The sequence below is a fragment of the Notolepis coatsorum genome, assembly GCF_963971535.1.
Source record: "Notolepis coatsorum genome assembly, chromosome: 16".
NCBI classification, from domain to species: Eukaryota; Metazoa; Chordata; class Actinopteri; order Aulopiformes; family Paralepididae; genus Notolepis; species Notolepis coatsorum.
Window position 1 is genome coordinate 139,001 of NC_140180.1, and position 20,696 is coordinate 159,696.

General features: G+C 45.9%; 1 protein-coding gene across 1 annotated transcript in view; it reads left to right on the forward strand.

The window, feature by feature from the left end:
• Positions 1 to 793: 793 nt before the first annotated feature.
• ganabb (glucosidase II alpha subunit b) overlaps positions 794 to 20,696 on the forward strand; it is a gene marked incomplete at its 5' end in the record, with an annotated part of 60,060 nt that continues 40,157 nt past the window's right edge. Inside the window, 6 exon segments of the mRNA XM_084331342.1 lie at positions 794 to 813; positions 6,781 to 6,888; positions 9,446 to 9,554; positions 11,359 to 11,486; positions 13,015 to 13,194; positions 15,105 to 15,170. Of these exon segments, the coding sequence (XP_084187468.1) occupies positions 794 to 813; positions 6,781 to 6,888; positions 9,446 to 9,554; positions 11,359 to 11,486; positions 13,015 to 13,194; positions 15,105 to 15,170 (611 nt within the window).

The window sequence follows — 20,696 nt, forward strand, 5'->3', positions numbered from 1 at the left end:
CGAGCTGACGTGTCCGCGCGCGAGAGGACAAAGACCCTCAGAAGCGAGATCTCCACCCGTCATCATCAGTTTTACACACACCCGACACCTGACCTCTGTTATTATAATAAATTAACGGAATGTTTTTTTCTCCCCATTATAGTAGCTAACTATATTATAGTCTGTAAAATCATCAGCATCCCCATTTCCACGAGGGAAAGCCCCACCCTTGCTTCTTTTAGAGGGCAACTAAAAAAAATGGCTGAAGACCAACCAGTCATGTGAACACATGTGACATATAGCCACTAGTATTTCTGTGTATTGCTTTTATGTATTTGTACTTTTTTTTTTTTACTGTTTTTATGTGTCCTGTTTTTATGTATTTGTACATTTCTTACTGTTTCTAGTATGAGTCCTGTTTTTATGTTTGGGGACAACGGATGGAAAATTAGCCTCGTGCTAAATCCGGCAATTTTCACACTCCACAAGTGTTAATAAATGTTGCATTGTCCCGTCCAAATAAATAAAAAAGCAAGTTCCCTTATCATTCTGGTAGAAATTAAATTAAAAAAAAACGAACGCCCCCCCGTCAGTTCCTGTAACATTACACCATCTCGCTCTCTCGTCCCTCCGTCACTTCCTGTAACATTACACCATCTTGGAGTATCTCGCTCATAGATATCTAGTTCTGATCTCGCTCCTATCGCCCCCGTCACTTCCGGTGAATCTCGACCATCTCGCTCTCTCGACACTCTTTGTTGTGAGCTGATAAAACGGGGGCGGGGCCAAACGGGAGCACGACACGATCATCAAGATGGCCGCCTGCACCGAGAGGTAAAGACGACGCCGCGCCGCAGCAGCTTTTATTAATCTGATTAATTCATTCTCAATTCACAGAGATTCAACCTGGGACTGTCATCACAGCGGGGATCCAACACCTGGTGTATAAGAATGTACTTGTACAGATAATGTATTTAAATCGTGGACTAGTCTGTGACCGTGATACCGGAACACCGGCGTGAATGTAAACGTCTTTGACAGCAGTCCGCACTGAGCTCGTTATCACCGGCTGTTAGCCTCCAGCCGCACTATAAATATATCTATATCTCTATTACACTATTATATATATATATTTATCATTTTATATAGACTTGTAATTGTGTAGCTTCATCTCACAGTGGTGTGATGTAGCTGTAGGTTACCGCTAGCTTTCATAATATAACAATATTAGTATGTAGGTTACTGTTGCTAGCTTCATATCACAGTCAGTAGTGTTCTAGCTTCATATCACAGTCGGTAGTGTTCTAGCTTCATATCACAGTCAGTAGTGTTCTAGCTTCATATCACAGTCAGGAGTGTTCTAGCTTCATATCACAGTCAGTAGTGTTCTAGCTTCATATCACAGTCAGTAGTGTTCTAGCTTCATATCACAGTCAGTAGTGTTCTAGCTTCATATCACAGTCAGTAGTGTTCTAGCTTCATATCACAGTCAGGAGTGTTGTTATTGTGTAGCTAAGTTACAGCTAGCTTCATATCACAGTCAGTAGTGTTCTAGCTTCATATCACAGTCGGTAGTGTTCTAGCTTCATATCACAGTCAGGAGTGTTCTAGCTTCATATCACAGTAGTGTTGTTATTGTGTAGCTAAGTTACAACTAGCTTCATATCACAGTCAGTAGTGTTCTAGCTTCATATCACAGTCAGGAGTGTTCTAGCTTCATATCACAGTCAGTAGTGTTCTAGCTTCATATCACAGTCAGTAGTGTTCTAGCTTCATATCACAGTCAGTAGTGTTCTAGCTTCATATCACAGTCAGGAGTGTTGTTATTGTGTAGCTAAGTTACAACTAGCTTCATATCACAGTCAGTAGTGTTCTAGCTTCATATCACAGTCAGGAGTGTTGTTATTGTGTAGCTAAGTTACAGCTAGCTTCATATCACAGTCAGTAGTGTTCTAGCTTCATATCACAGTCGGTAGTGTTCTAGCTTCATATCACAGTCAGGAGTGTTCTAGCTTCATATCACAGTCAGTAGTGTTGTTATTGTGTAGCTAAGTTACAACTAGCTTCATATCACAGTCAGTAGTGTTGTTATTGTGTAGCTAAGTTACAACTAGCTTCATATCACAGTCAGTAGTATTGTTATTGTGTAGCTAAGTTACAACTAGCTTCATATCACAGTAGTGTTGTTATTGTGTAGCTAAGTTACAACTAGCTTCATATCACAGTAGTGTGTTATTGTGTAGCTAAGTTACAACTAGCTTCATATCACAGTCAATAGTGTTGTTATTGTGTAGCTAAGTTACAACTAGCTTCATATCACAGTCAATAGTGTTGTTATTGTGTAGCTAAGTTACAACTAGCTTCATATCACAGTCAGTAGTGTTGTTATTGTGTAGCTAAGTTACAACTAGCTTCATATCACAGTAGTGTTGTTATTGTGTAGCTAAGTTACATCTAGCTTCATATCACAGTCAGTAGTGTTATGTGTAGCTGAGTTACAACTAGCTTCATATCACAGTCAATAGTGTTGTTATTGTGTAGCTAAGTTACAACTAGCTTCATATCACAGTAGTGTTGTTATTGTGTAGCTAAGTTACATCTAGCTTCATATCACAGTAGTGTTGTTATTGTGTAGCTAAGTTACAACTAGCTTCATATCAGTCAGTAGTGTTGTTATTGTGTAGCTAAGTTACAGCTAGCTTCATATCACAGTAGTGTTGTTATTGTGTAGCTAAGTTACATCTAGCTTCATATCACAGTAGTGTTGTTATTGTGTAGCTAAGTTACATCTAGCTTCATATCACAGTAGTGTTGTTATTGTGTAGCTAAGTTACAACTAGCTTCATATCACAGTCAGTAGTGTTGTTATTGTGTAGCTAAGTTACATCTAGCTTCATATCACAGTCAGTAGTGTTGTTATTGTGTAGCTAAGTTACAACTAGCTTCATATCACAGTCAGTAGTGTTGTTATTGTGTAGCTAAGTTACAACTAGCTTCATATCACCGTCAGTAGTGTTGTTATTGTGTAGCTAAGTTACAACTAGCTTCATATCACAGTCAGTAGTGTTGTTATTGTGTAGCTAAGTTACAACTAGCTTCATATCACAGTAGTATTGTTATTGTGTAGCACTAGCTAAGTTACAACTAGCTTCATATCACAGTAGTATTGTAGCTAAGTTACAACTAGCTTCATATCACAGTAGTATTGTAGCTAAGTTACAACTAGCTTCATATCACAGCCGGGATAATGGACTGAAATAAAGTAACGGTAGCGTCATGTCATGTCACTTGACTTAATAACTCTGAAGCATGTGTTTTAGCTGCAGGACGTAAGTTACATTCACTTCATTTCAGTCCTGTGTTCATTCTCCTGTGGTGTGAAGCGAAGCAAAGCGTAGCGGTACAGGTTAAACCTACTTAACGTTCGTTTCCTGGCTGATATTAAATAGATATGAATGATTATGTGCCGCTGTGACTGACTGACTGGAAAAGACAGGTTTTTTTGTGCACCTTACCGCGCCTATGTGTGCGAAGACGCTCTCTGATTGGCTAGCCGCGTACAGCGAAGACGCTCTCTGATTGGCTAGCCGCGTACAGCGAAGAGTCGCTCTCTGATTGGCTAGCCGCGTACAGCGAAGACCCTCTCTGATTAGCTAGCCGCGTACAGCGAAGACCCTCTCTGATTGGCTAGCCGCGTACAGCGAAGACCCTCTCTGATTGGCTAGCCGCGTACAGCGAAGACCCTCTCTGATTGGCTAGCCGCGTACAGCGAAGACGCTCTCTGATTGGCTAGCCGCGTACAGCGAAGACCCTCTCTGATTGGTTTAGCGCTGAAGTGTCTCTTCCGCCTTGTACATATATATTCTCTGCTTCAAAGTGGTTATGCTTTGGCCCTCTTTCGAAGTGGGTTATGCTTAGAGTTGGGGTTAAGGTTAGGGTTAAGGTTAGGGTTAGGCGGAAGAGACCCTTCGGCGCTAAACCAATCAGAGAGGGTCCTCGCTGTACGCGGCTAGCCAATCAGAGAGCGTCTTCGCACACAGGAAAAAATCACACACCTTAGCGTAGCTAACGATCGCTAACGTCACGTTAGCCGGCTAAGCTAATTCAAACTTGGCCTCACTTCCGGGGGGGGGGGGGGGGGGGGGGGGGGGGGGGGCGGGCGTCCAGTTTCCTCATTTTACTTTTCCGGCGAGGCATCTGAAGTGATCGCAGAGCCGCAAAACAACGTGGAATACATATTTACAGTACCCAGCGCTGAATCAATAAACGCGATCGATATTTGAAATGGCGATCAGCAATTGGAATAATCTTTTTGGACAACATCTGATCTTAGGTAAGCCATTTATTTTACCAGTCTTGGGGTAATCGGATCTGTTTTCACCTATATATCAGCGTTTGCCCCGTGTGTGTGTGCTGATCAGGAAATGAGAGAATATATTTTTCAGCCCGCTTCTCTAGCATGCATAAGTACACATACTGTTGATAATCTAGCGTTTATTTGAAAACTATTCAAAAATAGGCCGAAAAATGCAAGTTTCAAAGTTTTTTGTGTAAATGCCGTTTATCACGGAATCTATATATTTTCCTGAAACTTTCAAGAAAACTAGGGCTTTTCAAAATGCTATAAAACGGAAATGAACCGAAAAAAAATAAAAATAAAATCCGACAATGTTGACTGCAAACAAGTCATTGATAAGCGACGGGCAGATCAGACACATAGCCATAATTTAAGACATAAATTATGCGTTTAGAGCGCTATCATTGAAGTGTTGGTGGCATTCAACGATAAATAGTGCACGCCACGCTGGCAATCAAAGTGTTAAGGGGAACCAGAGAAAGACTTTCGTCTTGTTTACATCAGGGTCCCCCATTTTCAATTCATCATAACATTTTGACAACATTCAAGCTTTTGACAGGAGGAGAGAGAGACGTGAATAAATGTCAACGATAGATACTGTGGCTTCATCATTTTAATAGCTATTATATTATATACACATCGATGAACGCGGGTTGTGTGCAAAACGGGAAATGGGCCCCTTTAACCCTTTCACTGCCACACGACAGCCGGTTAAACCCTTTCACTGTGACAATACAGAAGGTTAGCCCTTTACTATCACACAACGACGGCGACGGCGATGCTCCATCATTAGCTCCGCATTAGCGGAGCTAATGATGGAGCATCACCGTCGGTTGTGTGATAGTAAAGGGCTAACCTTCTGTATTGTCACAGTGAAAGGGTTAATCTATTGTGTGTATTGAGCTGTACTGTATTGTACCCATTCTGCAATCTCTGTTAATAAAATGTTCAATCAATCACTAAACAGAGATCAAAGTCCAATGTTTGTTGCTGCCCACTTGATTCAAGAGGTTTATTTGTCACATACATACCAGGGCATACAGTGAAATGCGGGTGGTCATGCCCGCATCGATTGTGCAATAATACAATAATAAAATAGACGTAAAAAAACAGATAAGGGCGGCCGGGTAACCCAGCGGACTAAGCGTCTGTCTACCACCGCAGATACACTGGTATCGAATCCAGCTGTCAAACGGTGCCTCCGGCTTGGCCGGTCGTCATACTGGCACAATTGGCAGTGTCAGCGGGAGGGAAGCCGGTGGGTGGTAATCTGGTCGTTGTAAACGGCGACTCCTACAGGTCGGTCAGGGCGCCTGCACAGCGAGGGAGGGAAATGGTGAAGGTAGTGTGACCTCTCACGCGTTACACTTCACCAATGGGAGTCCTCGCTGCCAGGTGAAAAGAGGCTGCTGGCTGTCTCCTATGTATCGGAGGAAGCATGTGATAGACTTCAGGGCTCCCTAGACCAGTGGGTGGCACATGTGCGCAATGACCAGGAAGGGGTGGGGGGAATTGGCATAACGACTAAATTGGGATGGGAGGGAAATACAGAAAATAGGATGAGAAAAAGTGGATAAAAGAAATTTAAAAAAAAACGATAAGAAGACATAAGATGTGCATGATAAAAATAGACATGCTAAATTCCTGAGAAGGCACTGGTTCCTATGTACACTACTATACAATTTGAACTCCGTCATTATGCTATACTTACTATATCTTATCTATACTATACATTACAAGAACCACATCTGTTCTTTCCTTAAAGTGACTTATTATTCCTCATTCCTTTAAAGTGACTTTTCCATTTTGTTTAAAGCAATTGCAGCATGTGTGTGTTTTGTGTGTGTGGAGAGTTCAGTGTTCAGTGACCTCGAGGTGCACTAACTATTCCTGCAGGTGGATAAAGTTGTGTTTCTGTAAATCATACAAGTTGTGGCCGTTGATTTAGCTGCTGCTGCCCGTCTCTCTGTCCTGGTGCTGTGGGGGTTAATAAAGTTGTGTTTCTCCTCCAGGATGGCGTCGGTCCTGGTGCTGTGGGGGTTAATAAAGTTGTGTTTCTCCTCCAGGATGGCGTCGGTCCTGGTGCTGTGGGGGTTAATAAAGTTGTGTTTCTCCTCCAGGATGGCGTCGGTCCTGGTGCTGTGGGGGTTAATAAAGTTGTGTTTGTCCTCCAGGATGGCGTCGGTCCTGGTGCTGTGGGGGTTAATAAAGTTGTGTTTGTCCTCCAGGATGGCGTCGGTCCTGGTGCTGTGGGGGTTAATAAAGTTGTGTTTGTCCTCCAGGATGGTGTCGGTCCTGGTGCTGTGGGGGTTAATAAAGTTGTGTTTGTCCTCCAGCATGGTGTCGGTCCTGGTGCTGTGGGGGTTAATAAAGTTGTGTTTCTCCTCCAGCATGGCGTCGGTCCTGGTGCTGTGGGGGTTAATAAAGTTGTGTTTGTCCTCCAGCATGGCGTCGGTCCTGGTGCTGTGGGTGTTGCTGGCTGGGTGCCTCACTGGCACGGGGGCAGTGGACCGGGGCAACTTCAAGACCTGTGACCAGAGTTCCTTCTGCAAGTGAGTCCCTTAACCTAGGCCTGCATGTATCAACGATGCGCATGTCTGTGATTTTATGTTCTGTGCCATTATTACTATCTAAAATGTTATAATTGTGGAATATTACTATAATGAGCTGTATGTGTATGAACCAAGCATCCTATGATCTCACACTTTTAGGAGCAAAACAAAAAAGTTAGGAGCTAAGTTAACAATACAATATACTCGTTATCACCATACATAACGCTTATATTGAAATATGTTGACATTAGGGCCGTTCTTTCAACCTAAAAGTGCATTTTCTTCAACCTCAAACCTAAATTCCTTAGCGACCCGTGTTGCCAAAGTAAAAAAAAAAAAAAAAACACCGCGCACGTTCGAGACACGGATATGAAACGAGTCATACGGAACAAATAACGTATAACAGTAGTACACAACTACACATACAGACGCATAAAATTGATTCTGCATTGATTAAGTGATCATCAAAACCCAGCTTAAGCCGTTAAACCCATGTAGTGAATCGCGAAGCCAATACGTACGCACACACACAGTCGAACTGGAACGGTTTACCAAACATACACTCCCAGCATTCATATCTTATATCCCATCATATCTTATATCCCAGCAACATAACATAACTTACCCAAACGACGTGTCCCAGAGTCATGCATGAATCCATTTCAAAACAGGAACACGCGCGTGGCTCTGCTGAGCTCTGACTGAGAGAGGGAAAGACAGACTGCCCTGCCCTCTGCTGGCGCGTGCTGTGCACTACAACCATTGGCGCACAGTCTGTGACGTCACGGTATTGAAAATCATACCGACGGGATTTCGAAATATCCTGGTATACCGTAATACCAACCAAGCCTAGTGGTGATACTGTATCGATACGCCAAGTATCGATATTTTATTATACAAATGTTTTATTTTTATATATAATAAGGAAGTTGCATTGTTAATTTCAATACCTGTAATAGTACAGTAGTCCACACACACACGTGTGTATTCAGTTAAGTTGGAGTATGACTGTAATACAAACAGTGCAGTTTGTCAGGTACATGCAACACAGATTACAGTGTTGACATCTGACTGCTTGAGAAAATACCATGTTCTGCAATAAAAATTATTGAAGTGAGATGAACAGGCTGAACTTTATTTTATACAACGGCATGCAAATTTCTCGATTCGATGTGGTTATTTCTCATAACCCACGCTCGTGATCCCAGAACCCGCCCACAACCGAATTACAAGCACTCCACCAGTTCGACTTTTTAGGAAAAACCAAGATGGCGGACAATAATCTTTACGAATGGATGTGTTGAAAGCGTCATAACGACTCATTCAAAAACTATTCTGTCACGTGGAATGTGTTAGTTTCTTACACAATGTTGGATTATGTAATTGGTGGGTCATGAGTTATTGTGGAACAAAATAAATATCGCGCAAAGTCTGTTGTTAGAAAGGTTTTACTTTGCAGTTGAAAAAAGGTAATATATCGCAATTAGGGCTGTCAGTTTATCGCGTTAATTCGATTAATTAATTACACAGCAAATTATCGCGTTATGAAAATTAACTAAAAATTAATAAAAAAATATTATTATTTTTTTAATCTCATTCATTCCATTAGAACGTAGAATAAACATTTACAGACTTATTTTTTTTTAAAAGGTCCATTTGCATGTTCTTGGTATCTGATTCTAGGGACATCTATGGACCTCATGGAATTATAGAATATCAGGCCTAAAATGGTTATGCGATTAAAATGTGATTAATTAATTACAAATCCTGTGATTAATCTTTTTAATCGCCTGACGGCACTAATCGCAATATTAATATCACAATACTCAGCATATCGCAATATATTTTGAATCGCAATACTATCGTATCGTGACTTGAGTATCGTGATAATATCGTATCGTGAGGCCTCTGGTGATTCCCACCCCCACCAGTCGGCCTGCTGAGTCCAGGGTGTAGAACAGAGATGGGACAGTGCTCATCTTCTCACACAGGAGCACAGGAGTGGAATGAGTTGCCTTTGACCCCCAAACAGGGCTTGAACCTGTGTAGTTCCAATGAGAACGTGAGGAAATGGCTCCTAGAAAATGTCCCAGAATAAGTCGGGGAAGTGTAGTTTTAGTGTCTGTACATATTTCATTAATAATGTTGTATTTTACTTTTTAATATTTTTAGCAATATACTGTAGGCTGATGATAATATGTGTAATGCATGTTTTTGTAAATACCACGTGCTGCTGAGACCAAGGACCACAATGGAAATAAGTCTGTGACTTTTTTGTGCTATCCTTGATAATTTTAGGATGCATGACTTGTTGTAACATGTAATGTATTTTAATAATAGTCAAATAAACTAAACTAAGATATCTGTGGTGATGATGATGTAATGGAACACCATGAGTGCTACACGTGTTTAGTTATTGTGTGTGTATATACACTAGCTGCGATGCTGTAGCTAATGGAGGGACGCTAACTCACTGAGCTAAACTGACCCCAAGACATTTGGCTACAAATGCTACTCCCTGTACGATGACGTTGAACCACTGTGTGTCTCCGCTCAGGCGCCAGCGAGCACTGAAGCCCGGCCAGTCCCCCTACCGGGCCCTGCTGGAGACGCTGGAGCTGACCAACACCAGGCTCACCCTGCAGCTCATCAACGACAACAACAAGGTGGACTTTAACCTCTAATAATAATAACAACTTCGTTTTATATAGCGCCTTTCAGAAGACCCAAGGTCGCTTTACATAGGGGGGGCGGGTGTAACAAAGTAACATAGTGGACAGACACAACATACAAAGTGAGAAATTAGGGGTTACACTTACAAATCCCTCCACGCTCTGCCCTGGCACCTCAGTACCTCACTGACCTCCTCCACCCCCACACCTCAGTACCTCACTGACCTCCTCCACCCCCACACCTCAGTACCTCACTGACCTCCTCCACCCCCACACCTCAGTACCTCACTGACCTCCTGCACCCCCTCACTCAGTACCTCACTGACCTCCTCCTCACTCAGTACCTCACTGACCTCCTCCACCCCCCCACTCAGTACCTCACTGACCTCCTCCACCCCCCCACTCAGTACCTCACTGACCTCCTCCACCCCCACACCTCAGTACCTCACTGACCTCCTCCACCCTCAGTACCTCACTGACCTCCTCCTCCCCCACACTCAGTACCTCACTGACCTCCTCCACCCCCACACCTCAGTACCTCACTGACCTCCTGCACCCCCACACCTCAGTACCTCACTGACCTCCTCCACCCCCTCACCTCAGTACCTCACTGACCTCCTCCACCCCCACACCTCAGTACCTCACTGACCTCCTCCACCCCCACACCTCAGTACCTCACTGACCTCCTCCACCCCCACACTCAGTACCTCACTGACCTCCTCCACCCCCACACTCAGTACCTCACTGACCTCCTCCACCCCCACACTCAGTACCTCACTGACCTCCTCCACCCCCACACTCAGTACCTCACTGACCTCCTCCACCCTCAGTACCTCACTGACCTCCTCCACCCCCACACTCAGTACCTCACTGACCTCCTCCACCCCCACACTCAGTACCTCACTGACCTCCTCCACCCCCCCACACTCAGTACCTCACTGACCTCCTCCACCCTCAGTACCTCACTGACCTCCTCCTCCACCCTCAGTACCTCACTGACCTCCTCCACCCTCAGTACCTCACTGACCTCCTCCACCCTCAGTACCTCACTGACCTCCTCCTCCACCCTCAGTACCTCACTGACCTCCTCCTCCACCCTCAGTACCTCACTGACCTCCTCCACACTCAGTACCTCACTAACCTCCTCCTCCACCCTCAGTACCTCACTGACCGCCTCCTCCACCCTCAGTACCTCACTGACCTCCTCCACCCTCAGTACCTCACTGACCTCCTCCACACTCAGTACCTCACTGACCTCCTCCACCCTCAGTACCTCACTGACCTCCTCCACCCTCAGTACCTCACTGACCTCCTCCACCCTCAGTACCTCACTGACCTCCTCCACCCCCTCACTCAGTACCTCACTGACCTCCTCCACCCTCAGTACCTCACTGACCTCCTCCACCCTCAGTACCTCACTGACCTCCTCCACCCTCAGTACCTCACTGACCTCCTCCACCCTCAGTACCTCACTGACCTCCTCCTCCACCCTCAGTACCTCACTGACCTCCTCCTCCACCCTCAGTACCTCACTGACCTCCTCCACCCTCAGTACCTCACTGACCTCCTCCTCCTCCCTCAGTACCTCACTGACCTCCTCCTCCTCCCTCAGTACCTCACTGACCTCCTCCACCCCCACACTCAGTACCTCACTGACCTCCTCACTCAGTCAGACTGCTGCTGTGGGTCATGAGTGTTTATATTTCAGTAGTTTCAGATGTAGTCCTACTCTGTATATATAGATATATCTTTCTGATGGTCATGCTTCTCTCCCCCCCCCCCCCCCCCCCCCCCCCAGGTGCGTCTCCTGTTGGAGTTGTATCGTCTCCAAGGCAACATGACGAGGGTGAAGATCAACGAGCTGAAGCCCCTGAGGCCGCGCTACGAGGTCCCTGACGTGCTGGTCCAGGAGCCCCCCACCCAGCCGTGAGTCAGGGGTCAGGGGTCGGGGTGGGGTCACGTTACCAGGTCCAGGAGCCCCCCACCCAGCCGTGAGTCAGGGGTCAGGGGTCAGGGGGGGGTCAGGTTACCAGGTCCAGGAGCCCCCCACCCAGCCGTGAGTCAGGGGTCAGGGGTCAGGGGGGGGTCAGGTTACCAGGTCCAGGAGCCCCCCACCCAGCCGTGAGTCAGGGGTCAGGGGTCAGGGTGGGGTCACGTTACCAGGTCCAGGAGCCCCCCACCCAGCCGTGAGTCAGGGGTCGGGGGTCGGGGTGGGGTCACGTTACCAGGTCCAGGAGCCCCCCACCCAGCCGTGAGTCAGGGGTCAGGGGGGGGGGGGGGGGGGGGGGTCACGTTACCAGGTCCAGGAGCCACCCAGCCGTGAGTCAGGGGTCAGGGGTCAGGGGGGGGGGGTCACGTTACCAGGTCCAGGAGCCCCTCACCCAGCCGTGAGTCAGGGGGTCAGGACGGGGTCGCAGTGGGGGTCAGGACGGGGTCACAGCGGGGGTCAGGCCGGGTCGCTTGGCGTCAGGGCGGGGTCAGGGCAAGGTCATCTCCTGTGACTTTGCGTGGTGTGGCGCCCCTCTCCTGGTCGTTCCATCAGAAAGACGTGTAAAGAACTATCATCATCATCATGCATCATCCATTTTCAGGTTGTGTCTAATTTATTTCACTTGATAAACTAGTGTTTAAAACCATAGCACCTTGCTCTGTACAACTGTTCCCTTTCCCTGTTGTTTGTTTAAGTTAGATGTACATTAACATATGTGATTTGCAGTGTTTTAATGAAGGAGCCGTGGAGCTCTGGTGCTTTGTTCCTGCTGCCGAGTGTCTAGTCATTAGTTGTTGCATCACACTTTAATCTCTCACATCCCTGATGTCCTTACTAAAGCCAGGCCTCTGCACCTTCATCATCATCCCCCTCTCCTCCTCCTCTCCTCCTCCTCCTCTCCTCCTCCACTCTCCTCCTCTCCCTCTCCTCCTACCCACCTCCTCTCCCTCTCCTCCTACTCTCCTCCACTCTCCTACCCACCTCCTCTCCTCTCCTCCTACACTCCTCTCCTACCCACCTCCTCTCCCTCTCCTCCTACACTCCTCTCCTACCCACCTCCTCTCCCTCTCCCTCCTCTCCCTCTCCTCCTACCCACCTCCTCTCCCTCTCCTCCTACTCTCCTCCACTCTCCTACCCACCTCCTCTCCTCTCCTCCTACACTCCTCTCCACCTCTCCCTCTCCTCCTACTCTCCTCTCCTCCTACTCTCCTCTCCACCTCTCCCTCTCCTCCTACTCTCCTCTCCTCTCCTACCCACCTCTCCTCTCCCTCTCCTCCTACACTCCTCTCCTCTCCTACCCACCTCTTCTCTCCTCCCCACCTCTTCTCTCCTCCTCTCCTCTCCTCTCCTACCCACCTCTCCTGCTACTCACCCCTCCTCTCCTCTCTGTCTCACCCCTCCTCTCTGTCTCTCCCCCTCTCTCTCTCTCTCTCTCTCCCCCTCTCTCTCCCCCTCTCCCCTCAGCCTGTCTCTCCTCTCCCAGGATGAGAACGGGGTGGTCCTCTCCCTGGGGACAGAGTTCCAGCGCGTCATCCTCAGCGCCCGCCCCTTCAGGCTGGACATCATGGAGGGCAGCGAGGTGCTGATGTCACTCAACTCCCGTGGCCTGCTGGCCTTCGAGCACCTGAGGACGCGCAAGGACACGTGAGGGACATACACACACATATATACACACCTGTACACACACCTATATACACACCTGAGGACGCGCAAGGACACACACGCATATACATACACACCTGTACACACACCTATATACACACCTGAGGACGCGCAAGGACACGTGAGGGACATACACACATATATATACACACCTATATACACACCTGAGGACGCGCAAGGACACGTGAGGGACATACACACACATATATATACACCTGTACACACACCTATATACACACCTGAGGACGAGCAAGGACACGTGAGGGACATACACACATATATATACACACCTGTACACATACACACACACACACCTATATACACACCTGAGGGACAACACACACATATACATCTGAGGACGCGCAAGGACACACACGCATATACATATACACACACATGCACGACCAGCCCAATCTTGCTTAAAATATGTAAATGTATCAACCACAGGAAAAAGGTACATATTGTATGTTATCTTATAGCCATGAGTATAGGGATGCCCCCCGAAACCCGGTTCTAAACGGGAACCGGTACAAAATTTAGAAAAAAAACGGAGTATTGATAAGCTCCGACGTTATCGGTACTGCTATCGATACTCGAGAAATTATGGAGGGTTTTTTCGAGGAATTTAAACGTTGCGAACTCTCTCCTCTCGCTCTGTCTGCACGAGAAGCGTGACTGAGTTACACACTTACTTACAATCGTGGCTTGAGTCGCTCACACTCACACAAATGCACACACAGGTACTTGGCTCCGTGCTGCTGAAGCGCGTCGCACACAGACAGCTCTGCATGCGCTCGTCATGGCGGAGCGAACGAAACGCTCGAAAGTCTGGCTACACTTTACGAAAGTCGATGCCGACAACGCACGTTGCCACAAGTGCAATAAAACATTTGCAAGTATGGGTGGCAATACAAGCAAGTTGTCAAAACATTACATTAGTCTGCAGAAATGCGCCGTTTTCGACTGCTTTGCTCGCAGTGTTCCATCTCCATGCACGTCCACTGCAGGTAAGCCAAGATAATACGGAGTTAGCTAGGCTAATAACGAATTATTACGAATAGGCTAATAAATCAAATATAATTGCTTAGCTAATTGTTTAGCTACAAATATATTTGAATATATATTTGAATAGCCTCACCCAAACCCTAACTCTAACCCTAACCACACTGTTACCTTAAACCAGGGGTCAGCAACCTTTACTATCAAAAGAGCCACTTTCCCCCCTCCCACAAAATAAAATGCTCAGGGAGCCGCACAACCTATTTACCCTTAAAATGAAGATACCGGTGTATAACGTTTTATATATCCCCAAGCATACCCCACATTTAGCATAAAACGCCTGACGATTGCATACCCAAAGTAATTTGCGATTTATTATACTTTATACTTATTGCATTAATGGAATTATAAAGCAACAAAAAGAAAAGTTTTGACTTTTTATTGCTGTTTTTACCTGTTATAACAAAGGGAAACCTCAAACTCTTATTTTTAAATAAAACACAGAAGAGGAGACAACACTGGTGTCTGTAGACCGACTTTGAAATAAAACCCTGAACTATGCAGCTCTATTTGAGTCCTTCCCTTTCGTAAAAAGTAAGAGCACTCGCCCACAACCACAATCATTGCTAGTTTGTTTTGGACTTTTACCGATACTTATACAATTAGAAAATATATGACTTATGGCTGTAACATAACGTACATTATGTACCCTTTTTTTCCTAAGTACTTTATTTCGGTTTTCTGATGAGACCGGGTTGCAGACACACCGATCTTAGCTTCGGTCCACATCACTAGGTGGGCGGTTCTTTTCTTTTTTTTCTTCACCATGAATTAGTTGATTATTTTGCAGTATTTGTCTCTGATGCTGTGTCCTCTTCTTCTCCTCATCCCAGTTTCTCCTATAGAGTAGCGAGCACAGTGGCTAGCGCGTGGGATAATATCAAGAGGGTATTCTCTAGGTAAACACCCCCATACACTCTGTCTCACTTACTGTGCTAATGCTGGCAATAGAAGAGATTAGTAAAAAAAAATATATATTTATAATCACAATGATCATAATGATGATGGAGGGATTGCTAGATATCCCATAGTATTTAATTGAGCGCAGTACTATCCTTGTGTGTATGTGAGAGAGAGAGCTACTGTGTGCATGGCAGTGTTTGACGCTAAACGGTAGGGGTTCCAAATTGGCTCTGCTAGGGTGCATACTTCACAGGGTTAAGTGAAAAGGGATATATATATTTTTTTTGAATGATATATATATATATATATATGAACAATCATTCTGAAAAGTGAAGGCCTCACTCTTGGCCCTAGTCATGATTTCCACTGCATGTCATTGTCTTTAGAAGAATCTCTGTTTTGTTTCCTTCCTGAATCATCTGCCTAGAAGAATGTCCCTCTAGTGGTGACGGGCAGGAGGGATGTTTTCCAGATCGAGTACATGCATTAATTAATAAGTAATTGTTTAGGGAAATATATTTTTAGAACGCATCTTAACCCTTCCACTACCACACTACAGAAGGTTAACCTTTCACTACCACACTACATAAGGTTAACCCTTTCACTACCACACTACAGAAGGTTAACCTTTCACTACCACACTACAGAAGGTTAACCCTTCACTACCACACTACAGAAGGTTAACCTTTCACTACCACACTACAGGAGGTTAACCTTTCACTACCACACTACAGAAGGTTAACCCTTTCACTACCACACTACAGAAGGTTAACCTTTCACTACCGCACTACAGAAGGTTAACCCTTTCTCTATCACACTACAGAAGGTTAACCTTTCACTACCACACTACATAAGGTTAACCCTTTCACTACCACACTACAGAAGGTTAACCTTTCACTACCACACTACAGAAGGTTAACCTTTCACTACCACACTACAGAAGGTTAACCCTGTCACTACCACACTACAGACGGTTAACCTTTCACTACCACACTACAGAAGGTTAACCCTTTCACTACCACACTACAGACGGTTAACTCTTTCACTACCACACTACAGAAGGTTAACCCTTTCACTACCACACTACAGAAGGTTAACCCTTTCACTACCACACTACAGAAGGTTAACCTTTCACTACCACACTACAGAAGGTTAACCCTTTCACTACCACACTACAGAGGGTTAACACTTTCACTATCACACTACAGAAGGTTAACCCTTTCACTACCACACTACAGATTGATTGATTGAAAATGTTATTAACAGATTGCAGAATGGGTACAATACAGTACGGCTCAATACACACAATTGTTAAGGGGATGCAGACCAGAGAAAGACTTTCGTCTTGTTTACATCAGGGTCCCCCATTTCCATTTTCAAACCGAAGGTTAACCCTTTCACTATCACACTACAGAAGGTTAACCTTTCACTACCACACTACAGATTCGCCAATATACCTGATCCCTCTCCAGTCGGCTCATGCTGTTTGCACCTTCAAACGGGTGTTCGCCCGCGGGTAACAAAGGGATTGAGAATTCAGAGCTGAGGCAGTCTCGTGAGTGGTGAAATGTTGTAATTATCTGCGTGTTAACGTTACTAGTACTATGAATTCTAGTCTATGCATAATACATTTCGGATAACGTAGGGTGATAATGCAAACTAGTAATGTTAGACAATGACAGTGAAGTGGATTGAATAGTCTGGTAGGCTAACGTCACCATTATGGACAATGACAGACAGTGCTTGGATTGAGAGAATTAAAATGATCCATAATGTCGCCTGTCACATTTGGTGCTTTTCCACTGCATGGTACCTACTTGACTACACTGTCTGTGTCCCAGGAGTTAAATCACCATGGCTACTTTAGGGTGGCTTTACCTGGGGGTGGTTTGTGAAATATGTGCAGGAAAAGATGACTCACTGATAATTGTGAGAACATGGTAATGGGGACCTCGTAGTCCCATGGTGGGTGTTCAGAGACGGCCTTAAGGTACACAAGGGAGGAGCAACAGACACTAATGCTCAGCATGGTAGCCGCAAAAAAATGATTCTAACCGATTGGAAATCACCTACACCCCCGTGTTTCCAGAAATGGCTCAATGAAATGATCACAATCATACAGATGGAGAGGATCCGCTATTACAGATCCAAAGAGCACAACAGGTTTTCGGACATATGGAGCTCATTCATTGACTATCTGAAGGACAAATAACTGCATTCTGCAGAGACTCAAGTTCAAGTTTCTTTATTAGTTGTCATACAGAAGTACAGAATACTTTTATACAAAATGCTTCTTTCTGTTTCGCTCCAGAGACTGTGCTAGCCAAAGATAGATAATAAAATAAGTATAGCAAGTATAAAATAGAAGTCAAGTACGTAGACAAATGTTCAGTATATACAATGCTCTATGTAGAAGTAACTGAGTTACCATACAATATACTATACAGTGCAAAGCAGAAGTGGGATGAGGTACAATTTAGGTACAATATAATTTACAGTAAGCTGTAATGCGGTATGGGTTGTAGTGCAAATTCTTTACCGATAAATATAAAGTGTGCTTGGGTGTACTAAAGTGGGTGCTGCAGTGAGTTGTATGTGTGCGTGTGGATGTGTGTGCTGTGAGTGCATTTCATGGTGTGTTACATAGTGTTATTGTTCGTTGAGCATCCTGATGGCCTCGGGATAGAAGCTCCTTCTGAGTCTCTCTGAGCCGGCCATGAGACTCCGGTATCGCTTGCCTGACCGCAGCAGTTCAAAGAGGCAGTTGTTTGGGGGGCTGGAGTCTTTGATCATTCTCTTAGCCTTGCCCATGCACCGCTTGTTGTAAATGCCCTGTATATCTCCTGTTTGACCTGCACCTTGTAACACCTGGCTATACAACACACTGTAATGCTTTGAGTTAAGTCACACTGTTATTTCATTTTCCTGTCTGGCAGTCTTTTTAGTTTTGTTATGTCTTGTTTATTTGTGTTCTGTCTCCTTTTTGTATGTCTGTTCTTGTCTATAGTCAACTTGAAAACTGAAAGTATTTAAAAAAGTTTAAGTCCCAGGACGGCAGGTTCAGTCCAGGTCTTAATTTCCAAATATCACGTCCAGTTCCCCTCTTGGTTAAGAAATATTTTGTGATATATGCGCAGAAAAAAAAAAAAAAAAACCCCAATTTGAAGGCTTTGATTTCTTCTTTTATTTTTTTTTTATTTTTTTTACATCGGCATAAGAAATGGTTTAAAGAAACAACAATCCAACGTTCATTTTGAAACTTGAAAACTGAGAAATAAAGTATTTAAAAAAGTTTAAGTCCCAGGACAGCAGGTTCAGTCCAGGTTCAGTTTTCGTTTTCTTTTCTTTTTTTTTACATCGGCATAAGAAATAGTTTAAAGAAACAATAATCCAACGTTCATTTTTAAACCCGGTTCTTCTCAGAACATCATGAGAGCCACCAGATCCTGTCTCACAGCTCTCATCTACCCGCCTCGCTGACGAACGAAGCTCCCGTTACTCACTGATGATTCTGAGACTAACGGGCACCTCGTAGTGCCATGGTGGTAACGGGCACCTCGTAGTGCCACGGTGGTAACGGGCACCTCGTAGTGCCACGGTGGTAACGGGGACCTCGTAGTGCCACGGTGGTAACGGGCACCTCGTAGTGCCACGGTGGTAACGGGCACCTCGTAGTGCCACGGTGGTAACGGGCACCTCGTAGTGCCACGGTGGTAACGGGCACCTCATAGTGCCACGGTGGTAACGGGCACCTCGTAGTGCCACGGTGGTAACGGGCACCTCGTAGTGCCACGGTGGTAACGGGCACCTCGTAGTGCCACGGTGGTAGCGGGCACCTCGTAGTGCCACGGTGGTATATGGGTCGATTGCACCTCTACTCGCTTTGTAAACGTGTGCGTTTGAGGCAAATCGGGCGCCATGACGACGTTCCCTGCAGCAGGCTGGGTGTGAGGCGTGTGTGTGTCGGTAACCTCTAGGGGGCGACACACTGCACCTCGACGCAGAGCTACTGGAAATAGCCACAAGGCAGGGAGTCGCTCGTCCCCTTTGTCGTTAAGAGGGAAACGTTCTGCTGAACACTAGCGGGGCTGAGGCCCAAATGTTCTGCTGAACACTAGCGGGGCTGAGGCCCAAACGTTCTGCTGAACACTAGCGGGGCTGAGGCCCAAACGTTCTGCTGAACACTAGCAGGGCTGAGGCCCAAACGTTCTGCTGAACACTAGCGGGGCTGAGGCCCAAACGTTCTGCTGAACACTAGCGGGGCTGAGGCCCAAACGTTCTGCTGAACACTAGCAGGGCTGAGGCCCAAACGTTCTGCTGCTGAACACTAGCGGGGCTGAGGCCCAAACGTTCTGCTGAACACTAGCGGGGCTGAGGCCCAAACGTTCTGCTGAACACTAGCGGGGCTGAGGCCCAAACGTTCTGCTGAACACTAGCAGGGCTGAGGCCCAAACGTTCTGCTGCTGAACACTAGCGGGGCTGAGGCCCAAACGTTCTGCTGAACACTAGCGGGGCTGAGGCCCAAACGTTCTGCTGAACACTAGCGGGGCTGAGGCCCAAACGTTCTGCTGCTGAACACTAGCAGGGCTGAGGCCCAAACGTTCTGCTGCTGAACACTAGCGGGGCTGAGGCCCAAACGTTCTGCTGCTGAACACTAGCGGGGCTGAGGCCCAAACGTTCTGCTGAACACTAGCGGGGCTGAGGCCCAAACGTTCTGCTGAACACTAGCAGGGCTGAGGCCCAAACGTTCTGCTGAACACTAGCGGGGCTGAGGCCCAAACGTTCTGCTGCTGAACACTAGCGGGGCTGAGGCCCAAACGTTCTGCTGAACACTAGCGGGGCTGAGGCCCAAACGTTCTGCTGAACACTAGCGGGGCTGAGGCCCAAACGTTCTGCTGAACACTAGCGGGGCTGAGGCCCAAACGTTCGGACTTTCATTCGTTACGTTGGCATTCGAATTCTAAATCAACATTTTAATTCTTTTTTTTTTATATTCATTTAATTTTTTTTCTATAAACTTTTTTTGATGTGTATTCATTGTTTAAACCAATGGGGTTTTTCCTTCACAGTTGCAGATAAAGATTAGGCTACACTAATATTATAGTAAAGAAAGTTGATTTAATTAAAAAGAAAATACTAATTTAATCAGATTAATCACTTTATTCAAATTGAGGATTTAGTTCCTCCGACGGTGTCTCTGGGAGGAGGGAGTCGAATGTTTATCCATCTGCTCCGTTATAAAGCGCATGAATAAGCAATCTGAGGAGGACGCAGCTGATATCCTGTATAGCCTCCCCATATGGCCGGTTGGTGTCGAGACAGCAAATTATATTAATTATAGCGCGATATTGCAAGTGACTTCCAGAAATAGTTCTGATGTTTGGACTAATGGACGGAGTCGAGGTCCAGCCAGGGGAGAATTTGGCTTCGGTCTCTACTGCCGTACTGCGCATGGGCGTTGGGCATGAACGGCTCCGTATCCTGCTCGCGCAAATTTCATGACACTGTTGTCGGGGAGTTTT